Raw genomic sequence first — 11,179 nt, 5'->3', positions numbered from 1 at the left:
CACTTGTTGTAAATCTAGCCACAGTGTCCAATTTCAAATAGGCTTTACGACAAAAGCAAACCAAATGATTATGTTAGGTGAGTGCCTATTCACAGAAAAACACAGCCATTTTTCCAGCCAAAGAGAGGAGTCACAAAAAGAAGAAATATAGATAAAATGGATCACTAACCTTTGATGATCATAGGACTTCATGTTACACAATACATGTATGTTTTGTTCGGTAAAGTTCATATTKATATCCAAAAATTCTCAGTTAACATTGGCGAGTTATGTTCAGTAGTTCCAAAACATCCGGTGATTTTGCAGAGAGCCACATCAATTTACAGAAATAGTCATCATAAATGTTGATGAAAATGCAAGTGTTACACATTGAATTTTAGATCCACTTCTCCTTAATGCAACCGCTGTGTCAGATTTTTTTTAAACTTTATGGAAAAAGCAAACCATGCAATAATCTGAGTACGGCGCTAAGACGACAAATCAACCCAAAGAGATATCTGCCATGTTGGAGTCAAAATAAGTCAGAAATAGCATTATAAATATTCCCTTACCTTTGATGATCTTCATCAGAATGCACTCCCAGGAATCCCAGTTCCACAATAAATGTTTGTTTTGTTCGATAATGTCCATCATTTATGTTCAAATTCCTCCTTGTTGTTCGCGCTTTCAGTACACAATCTAAACTCACGACGCATGTGCAAGTCCAGTGGAAAGTACGGACGAAAAGTACAAAAAGTTCCGTTACAGTCTGTAGAAACATGTCAAACGATGTATAGAATCAATCTTTAGGATGTTTTTAACATAAATCTTCAATAATGTTCCGACCGGAACATTCAGAAATGCGATGGAACGCAGCTAACTCTCACATGAACGCGCATGGTCAGTGCATGGTCAGCTCGTGGCACTCTGGGAGAGACCTTACTCAATCTCCTCTCATTCACCCCTCTACACAGTAKAAGCATCAAACAAGGTTCTATAGACTGTTGACATCTAGTGAAAGCCTTAGGAAGTGCAACATGACCCCATATCCACTGTATCTTGGATAAGCAAAGAGTTGAAATCCTACAAACCTCAGATTTCCCACTTCCTGGTTGGATTTTTTCTCAAGTTTCTGCCTGCCATATGAGTTCTGTTATACTCACAGACATCGTTCAAACAGTTTTAGAAACTTCAGAGTGTTTTCTATCCAAATCTACTAATGATATGCATATCCTAGGATCTGGGCCTAAGTAGCAGGCAGTTTACTCTGGGCACGCTTTTCATCCGGATGTGAAAATACTGCCCCCTACCCCAAAGAAGTTAAAAGATGTGGAACTTCAATCACGCTGTTCCTTGGTCCGTCTCTCATCACGAACGTGACACCTCCTTTAGTTTTAGTGCCCCCAATTTATGGAATAACCTTTCATTTTGATTCCCTGGTGCTACTAGGCCTGTTTACAGCTCTGGTGTTACATGAAGTCATTGAGGATTGCAGTTGTTTTGAATGATTGTAATGGTTTATTTGTTGAAATTGTATATTATTGTAATTGTACCTTTTGTTGTTCATCTTGTTTTATTTGGAATGTTCCTTTTTCTTGATTCTGAAAATGTTTGTACTCAGGGCACCATTGTGAATGAGACCCTGTTCTCAGTTGGGCGCCCCTGAATAAATAAAAGTACCCAAAAAATATGAATAATAATACAAATAATCACCCATACCCATTCTTCTCCCATACCTCTCCTCCTCTTCCTCATATCTCCCCTGTCCCCACACATGCAAACACATCTGTCTATTATGTGGRAACACACCTATAGCTAACACAGCGCAACACACACATAAACACCACGGTCAAAAAGCACATAGCGACCTGCCTATTTGTGTTCAAGCCTACTTCAGTCCACTAAAGGTYACTAAAGGTATTTACCCAATAAAAATATGACTTATTTTTCTAAATCCTTTCAGTTGTCAAAATCGAACATTGTCTTGATTTAGGAGTCGGACATCCATTTTTCATTGTCAATGGAGTTGTCATAAGACGGAGAAGTAAAACGTAATGCTTTAATCTGGTTCAGAATCATTTAATTTAATTTATATCTACTGTAACCCATGCAGCTGGTTCTGTTCAATCTGTCTGTTGTGTTGTGTGATGTGTTAAGTTGTGTTGTTGTGGTAGCAGGCAGGGAGGGGTAGTGTTGCATGTGGTGTTGCTACTCTCTGAATGATCTGATCACCACTACAGCTGTTGTACTTCTTTGGTGAGAAYGAGATAGTACCCTCTGTCGGACAGATATCACCATCACTCAAACACAACKCACATACACACACAAGCCTACTTTTCTAACCCAGCTGTTTCTCCTACAGTTCTACCAGGAGGAGCTGGGCAGGGAGAGACTGCGCATTGAGCAGGAGATGCAGGTGAGTGAATCCTGAAGTGAGCACAGAAACACACTTAACATCGCAGCTTTGAGTTCTTTATTAGGATAAATAAAGAGTGTGCACTTTGAGGTGGTAGGCCTGCACCAGGTCCCACTCTGTTGGTGAGAGCAGGCCCTCTACTGGATAACAAATGCATAGCAGAMAGACAGGCACACCAAGTAAGGTAACATTCACTACAGAAGATGTAGTCACCATCGAAAGAAAAGTACATGAAAATCAAATAACCCACTAAAGTATTTTGTTTCTTTGCAGTTGATTGAATTCATTGAAAGTAAAGTAGCCATTGTTAGATGACAACCGCATAAGTTCTCAGTAAAGAGCAGCTGCTAGACCTGAGTAATAAAGCATTCCTAGATCAGTCTGCGTCAATGTCTCTATGGCTGTTAATCCCTGTGTATTGTGTTGGGAGCTGTCGGCCTGAAGGGAGGGTGACCTGGGTTATTTTAGTCTGTGGTAAACAAATGATGTGAAGATGTATTTATGAACAGACCACACACATTTTCCATTCTCATCAGTCATATTCTGAGAGGAGGGGTTCTCAGATTACACAGACAGCAGCATAACAGGCTTACGGGTGTGTGTCGACTGGAGTGGAGCTAGGTCACAGAAATTAAATAGGTGTTGTGTGGTACTGTGTGTCAAGTGAAAAGAAATCCAACGCTATTTCAAGTGTAAAAAAAGTGTTACAACACCTCACAGGCCTACAACTGAAGTAAGGCTGCAGTACAGTGTAGTGTATCCACACTGTACACCTGTCAGTTTGAGCAAGATTGTTTGGTTGATCGTTGTCACTTGTTAGTTTTGCTAATCAACAGTTATCTCTTCTGAGCCATTATCACTTATTAGTCATTATCTATTGCTCGTCATTACAATTCATTAGTATGATATGATCACGTGTATTTCTCTCATGTTGACTCCCAAGGCTCTTGGCTCTATTCATCTGGCAACAGCTTTGAATCCTACACATATTTGTTGTAGTGGGAGTTTCTCAATAGAAGCAGTCAAAGCCCCAGTGTGCCTCTAAAGGCATTTTACCTTGTAAATCAGCTTGGCTCTGGGATGCAAATGTGCCTGCCAGGACCGATATCAGCTCAGATTTCACACAGTGACGCTGCCCTACTGCCCAGGGCCACCACCGCTAGCTGGCTGTCACTTAGGCTGAATGGATCATTGTTGCATTTAAAGGGCCAATCGATATCAGGAGGAGGGGTCTTTGCAAGTGGAAAACGAATGAATAAGAGGAACAGGCATAGGCAATGGCATACATTAGACTTTGTATTTATTTGCCACATTAATGACAGCAAATGACCTAAACATCATTATATTCTGGCCTGTAGTTCCGCCTTATAGTGAGGTAGAATTTGTTTTTCACCTGTCTGTCAACGTGTTCTATATATGAACTCAATCGTGTGTACACAACTGTATACAAGACAGAAAGGTTGCTTGCTGCGTGTGCACTTGTAAGCGTCTGAATCAATCATTTATATATACACTAGATGACTGACTGGGGGGTGCTGTTTTGAAGCCACAGAACCTCCATCTTGGCACTCCCCCACCGTTGTAAAAATCCATGTACTTTGAGTGAGTGCGTGCAAGCATATGTGTTGGTGTGCATTTAAGTGGCTCGTGTTTCAGCAAGGTTGTCAATAGGTCATGCTGACCTTCTGGTGCTAACAATGACACACACACACACAGATATCAAGTTGTGTTGTCTAAGACAGACACTAACACCTAGCTTCTAATTGGTTCCCCAGACACCACGGCTAATGAGATCAATCAAAATGTCAGGCCGTCCAGGAGAGAGAAATGTACTGTGATGGGCTGTAGGGAAAGGACAGTGGCAGCTGATGCTATTTATGCTAGGACACAAAATCAAATAAATKATCTAATTTGATGTTGCTCTCAAGAAGAGGAGAGACAAGTACTTTTTTGTGTGATTTGTTGTTTCCAGCTCTCTCTCTTGCTTGCTATGCTTAAAGAGGAGTTTGAAGCAACTCTGATGTCGCGGTGGACTCTACCCGAAGAAGATTTTTCGTACTTAAGCAGTCCTCATTTTAAATCCCAAATCCTCAACAAGCTTAATCAAGGACCCCCAACCACTCTCAAACTATCCTTTTAAGCCACTAAAATTTTAAGCCATAATCAGGCACTAGTGAGAAGCTGAGCTAGGACATAAGGTCAGCTCTGCCCTTCGGCAAAATGGCTGCCTCTTCATACACTCATATAGTAATAAGGCAATGAAGCCTACGTGGGTTTGAAAATGAAGCATAGTTAAGTATGAGCACAATCACAGGTTGTTGTTGTGATTCATATCTTACTCTTGGCTTTATATAACACAGTTGTCCCTTTGGGGATAACAAAATTAATTTTCCAAGGGAGACCTGGGCCTAGTAGTCATCTCTAGCCATGTAAAATTCTGTTTTGAGGCAACATGTTATTTTGAGGACCAAAGCTGATAAGTGAAGTCACAGTGTGAGTGCATGACTGTCTGTCTGTACACTATCAGGGATACACGGTCACTGCAGATTCCATTGAGCTTAAAGCACAGCCAAACCATATTTAAAATGTGTACTCACGGTGTAGCCAATGTGGTGTTTTGATGTCCCTGGTTTGCCCTTGTCACTAAGTGAATTTATATGATTGATATGCGGCAGCATCCCTCATGTTGCCGAAAATGCAATCATTAATTTCAATCAAAACATCAAAACCGGTTTACCTTCATTTCAACATCCCTTCATTCACAGCACCCGCTACAATAGCGGTCACCCGTCCACCAGTGCTTGTGCACACTGCACCACAAATGCCTCTCTCTTTGTTCTCTCCTTGTAGCATTTGTAGTCGTAGTAACCAGTTTCATGGCCCCCTTGTTCTACTGTGTCATGGTATTTCCCTCTCTGCTTTACAGCATGGTTCCTCTCTGCCTTATGGCTAGTTGTGATGGATAGCTTTATGTAGTCATCTATATATTGCAGACAGATGCCTGGTTGAAGGCATTGGAGCCTGGTCCTCCTGTGATATACAGTTCTAGAATATAATACAATATCCAATCATTTTTCTTGACCACGTGACTTGATGGCCATGTGCTATATCTAGGGTCCAGATTTGTCCCTGGTCAGGGTATGTGGTCAGTCAGGAAGACTGAGTAGAATAGAAACATATTATCGCAGCACTTAGCATTATCTGGAGCTATGAGAGCCGTGGCCAGACCATCTGTTCAGATCTGCTCAGTTGTGTAACTAACACTGTTTCCACCCACTACGGTTATATCCCACTCGTACAATTATGTCATACATGGCAGATCTGGACTATATAAATGGGGAGCTTTATTGTTTTCTTCCCATTTTTGATTAATGATCGAGCTAGAGTGACCACCTTCACTATTATGGAAGTACTTTCCTGATATGTTTTCCTGACAAAAGCTAAATCTAGGGTCCAGATGTATCCCCTCTGCTTTGAAATGCATTGAAGGCCTTTACTTGTAAGTCTATTTAGGAGATCTTATTTGCATATAGAAGAGGCTAGAAACACAAGGATGGAAAGTCTACCCGTTCACTGAAAATTACACTGTAGTCCAAGTCAACTCTCTGGCTGGCTGACTGTGTGTGCCATTATCTTTTTTTTTCTGTGTGTATTTTACCCATTTTCCCCCAATTTCAATCTTGTCTCATCGCTGCAACTCCCCGATGGGCTCGGGAGAGGCGAAGGTCGAGTCATGCATCCTCCGAAACATGACCTGCCAAACTGCGCTCCGAGCGGTTTAAGGCTCTTCATTGCAGTGTTGTGACGTCGCTACAGCCTGGGGTTTGAGCCCAATGTGACCGGGAGTCCCATAGGACGGCGCATAATTGGCCCAGCGTCGTCCGGGTTAGGGGAGGGTTTGGCTGGGGGGGCTTTACTGGGCTCATTGGTGCACATTGGTGCTGCTGGTTTCCGGGTTAAGCGAGCGGGTGTTAAAAAGCGCGATTTGGAGGACGCATGACTTGAACTTCAGCTCCCGAGCCCGTTGAGGAGTTGCAGCGATGAGACAAGATCGTAATCACGAAATTGGGAGAAAAGGGGGTAAAAATTAAATACTATTTTTTTAATAAGAAATTGATATTGCCCCCTTAAAAGCTCAATTATATATATTTTTTTTAAACTTTTAACCAATTCCTATTTACAATGATGGCCTACCCCGGCGATAATGGGCCAATTGTGCGCCGCCCTATGGGACTCCCAATCACAGCCAGATGTGATTCAGCCTGGATTCAAACCAGGGACTGTAGTGACACCTTTTACACTGAGATGCAGTGCCTTAGACCACTGCGCCAATCGGGAGCCCTAATCTGGTGGTTATTATGACAAAATTTAGAGAAAATWATGTTATTATTTTTTTAAATATTATTTAAAATATATCTACTGCTTTACATCGTGTAAGAGTTTATGCAAACACTAATGTCACTATATGCTACTAAATGCTAGTAGGCATTTCACCTGCTCAGTGAAGGGAATACAAAGTTTAGTGTAGACTGGACCAAAATAACTAATGGCACCCCGGGTGACATTTTGTAGATTATCAAAATATTTTATTACAACATTGACAAAATTGATTGAATTTTAGCTTTAAATGAACTTCTTATTATATCACAGTAAAACCGGTATTATCATGTCATATAGGACTACTTTTTAATATATTGATATAGACGATTAGATATTTTAGCACCCCTAGCGCGTGAAATGGTGCGCTCCGCCGCTGCAGCCGTTCTTGCTAGTACTACAACGTTGCCACATCATTATCTACCAAAAGGATCTACTATACYGCTGGGCTGAAGCGCGCCATCTTCACCGTTGATATAATAAATCATGAATTGATATGCCGCTACCGAAGTAATTGTTTTGGTGTGTCAATTCTCTGCAGTGACGGTGTTTGGTTAAAGGGATACGGCGGTAGCCTACCGGTGATGATCAACCTGATCAAGCGGGAGGCTCCCATGACAGCCAAACCAAGTGATGCAGCGGAACGTACGCGTGTTTTTCTTGTGTTGGGAAACGCGAAATGAAACAACCGGAAGCGAAAGGAGGAAAGGCTCATGTGTATTTAGAGAATATAACACCAGAATGACTTTATATTTCCCTTTCGGATTTAAGTCATTGCATCAGAATTTCCATTACGGAATGCAACAGAATCGGTGACCAAGGATACTGGACGACTTGCTGGCTGCCATCTGCTGCTCAAACAAGCAATATGCTATTAGAATCCATCCAACGGCTTTACACTCCTATGGAAACAGCAACTCTGGCAGAATATGAAGAGGGGAAAAAGGCATTATATCTAGAGGATTGGATTTTGTGAGCTGCTGTCTGCTTTTCCWTTGCAGGCTACCAGTAACAATATTTTAGTTTCTCCAATGACTCTCTATCTGTTGTTTATATTGAATTTTAGTGGTATTTATTTGTCTGAAACCACATGGCTGCTGTTTGTTTTGCATCTCTTCTGAAGAGAGAGAAACCGATAAGAGGACTGTTCCATGCAATATGCCTATATTCACATCTTAATAAATGATATAATACACAGATGTGGATGGATGAGCAGTCATACTGGAGCTAAATAACAGCATCGCATCATCTCATTCACCTCCATCAATCAAATGTTATTMATTATTTATACAACACTTAACGGCAACCCGGGACCTCAACCCCACCAAGGAGCATCAGAGGTGACGTCAGYGGAAGAACTCTGGGGAAATGGGAACGCCATTCATTCTTCAGGCAAATGGAMGTTTAATACAAAGGTTCTTGTTTATCATACAAAATGAAGGTGTTTTCGGGCATTAGACTAAGCATTCACCAAGCTCAGGTGAATGACCTCCGTCTTGACTGTGTGTGTGTGGAATGCTGGACATCAGAATGAAGGAGGCGTGTCGTATCTGCGCGAGGGAGCTCTGCGGTAACCAACGGCGATGGATCTTCCACCCCGCCTCCAAACTCAACCTGCAGGTGCTCCTGTCCCACGCCCTGGGGCGAGAGCTGATCCGCGACGGCCGCGGCGAGTTCGCYTGCTCTAAGTGTGCCTTCATACTGGACCGCATGTATAGGTTTGACACGGTGATTGCCCGGGTGGAGGCTCTGTCCATTGAACGGCTGCAGAGGCTGCTCCAGGAGAAACACCGGCTACGGGGCCTCATCGGTGGCCTCTACCGGAAGACCAACAGGGAGGATGGAGGCAGTGGTGGAGGGGCCATTACTGGGCCTGGGGATACGGGAGGAGGGGGAGGAAGGGTACAGGGGGATGGTATGGTGGACATGTCCGGTCTGACCCATGCTAAGTACTGTGCCCTGCTCCAGGAGGACTTGGTGTACTCTCTGTATGAGTCCTGGGCTGAGGAGGGGTTAGAGTTCGGGGGTCACCATCATCATCATGGGCTTCCCCCACAGTGCGCAGGGCCTGCGTCAGAGGTGACGGCTGTGGGGTCACAGCGCTGTGGGACTGTCACGCGTTCACCCAGGAAGTGCCGAGGGTGCACGGTGTGGCGAGTGGCGGACTCAGACTACGAGGCTGTGTGTAAAGTACCCAGGAAGTTGGCACGGAGTATTTCCTGTGACCCATTGACGAGGTATTCGGTCAGCGTGATTGGAGGAGGACGTGGAAGAGGAGGGGAGAAAGATCCAGAGGGGACCCCCTCCTCGCTCACGCTGATCCCTGGGTCCAACCCTACGCCCCGGGCTTCGGACAGCGACCGTACCCTGGTGGGYCGAGCCAGCTCCAGCCCCTCTATAGACTCCCTGGACATAACCGGAGAATCTACCCAGCTGTCTGCAATCCAAGATGGGGACGAGGGGCTAGAGTATCCCCAGGACCCCCTGGATGATCGGTTCTCCGACTCCCTCTCCGAGGAGCACCACCTGGTGACTCCACTGAGGTCAGCCACCCGCCTCTCACTGGCCCTCTGCCTGGTCCAGAACTGTGTGTACCGGCCAGTCCAGAGCCCCAAGGGAAGCAGACTGCCTGTACTCAACAGACAGAGCCCCAGCAGCGGAGGCTCCAGACTGAGCTTCCATGAGCCAGCCTTGGGGTTGCTGTATGGAGGTCTGAATGGAGAGGGGGAGATTCATGTCCATGTGCCCGACCTGGAGGCCCCTCTGATCAGGCTGGATGGAGGGCTAGATGGGGGTCTGGACCTKGCTGAGATGGAGGAGCTGTGGGAGGATCTGTATCATGAGTGTCCTCCCCCACGCCCCCACCAGGTATAACACTGCAGCTCTCCAGTCAGCTCTGGCCATTGGTTCACCACTGGTCTGTAGTTAGCTGAAATCAAAAGGAGTTTTTAATTTATTTCAATAGGATACCTTATTWTACTACAAACCTTTTTGTGGCATATTTTAATCATCTACAGATATACAAATCTCAGAATATGGAGACTATTCCAGAAGGTTAGTTAGTTATCTGTGAATTCAGCACAGTGCAGTGCTCCCAACCGTGAGAACATTCCGTGATCTCACCACACTCCGGGCTAATTAGCTGGATAATCCAGCTGTCCATCTACATCACGTTAACCTCTCCTCCCCCGCCCCCTCTCTCCCTCTCCAGAGAGGATGCACAGAGGATGTGCGCTCCGTAGCACTGGAATCAATGTGTGTATATGTGCGGGTGCATCTGTGTCTGTGAGATCATTGTGTGACTCAGGTGTCTACATGTGTGTGTTTTGTTTGTGTGTCTGTGTGTTAAAAGCAGTGAGTGATTCTCATGTAGAGCCGTCAGGCCAGTCAGCCATACTAATGAGTGTGTGTGCGGTCAGAGAGTGGGGCTGTCATGGTTGGCCAACCACAGAGGCACATTAACAAACCTAGAATGATATTGTCATCTTCACAGTACAGAGGTACTTGATTTGAGCCAGTTTGCTACAGCAGGAAAAGAATCCTGCAGCAACAGGAAATATGAATTATTATAATTTATGGAAACGTTTGTAGAGGTTAATACATTTTTCGAAAAGGAAAACCAAGTCTGAAATTTTCCAAACTGGAAATGACTAACTTCAGAAGCCTTTATAAACCTTGAATACAATACATGTTTTGAATTTGTCACAACAGTGTGATCAAATTAAGATCCTACATTTGTAGAACCTGAGGTACTGTGTATGATCTACCTACAGTAAACCAAACATTAGGAACGCCTTCCTAGTATTGAGTTGCGCCCCCCCCCCCCCCCCCCCCCCCCAGTTCTTGACACAAAACGGTGTTTTGTACCCTACCCTGTTCAAAGACACATTTTTTGTCTTGCCCATTCACCCTCTGAATGGCACACATACACAATCCATGTCTCAATTGTCTCAAGGCTTAAAAATCCTTATTGAACCTGTCTCCTCCCCTACATCTACACTGATTTTGAAGTGGCTTTAACAAGTGACATCAATAAGGGATCATAGCTTTCACCTGGATGTCGTACTGTTTTCTATACTCAGTGTATATCCTCAAATAATTAATGCAAATAGCAGGTATTTGCCTTGGGGCTGCTACAGAAATCTGATGAGTGGTGAGAACTGCGTTGACAAATCCAGGTTCTCTTTCCATAATCAAGTTGCATCCCGGACTCTTAAAGCTGGATCTCTGTACTTAAAGCTCAGTGTATTACTGCAAAACAAAGAGTAGGCTGTCTCACGTCATGTTGCCTTGCAGTCTAACCAAGGCCCTTGAAATGAAGAGCAAACACGGTATACAGAAGATATGTAAGCATCCTTTTGGAATAAAATGAAGGTTCATTGGGTGCTTTGGTACAGTGGCTCTATG

General features: G+C 44.0%; 1 protein-coding gene across 1 annotated transcript in view; it reads left to right on the top strand.

The window, feature by feature from the left end:
* Positions 1 to 7,170: 7,170 nt before the first annotated feature.
* The window catches only part of LOC111979006 (myomegalin-like), a 36,360-nt gene continuing 32,351 nt past the window's right edge, over positions 7,171 to 11,179 (top strand). The window contains 1 exon segment of the mRNA XM_024009274.2: positions 7,171 to 9,640. Coding sequence (XP_023865042.2) covers positions 8,288 to 9,640 — 1,353 coding nt within the window. The 5' untranslated portion in view covers positions 7,171 to 8,287.

Source organism: Salvelinus sp. IW2-2015, linkage group LG19 (assembly GCF_002910315.2).
Source record: "Salvelinus sp. IW2-2015 linkage group LG19, ASM291031v2, whole genome shotgun sequence".
In the NCBI taxonomy this organism is placed as follows: Eukaryota; Metazoa; Chordata; class Actinopteri; order Salmoniformes; family Salmonidae; genus Salvelinus; species Salvelinus sp. IW2-2015.
This window is presented reverse-complemented; position numbering and strand designations above follow the sequence as displayed.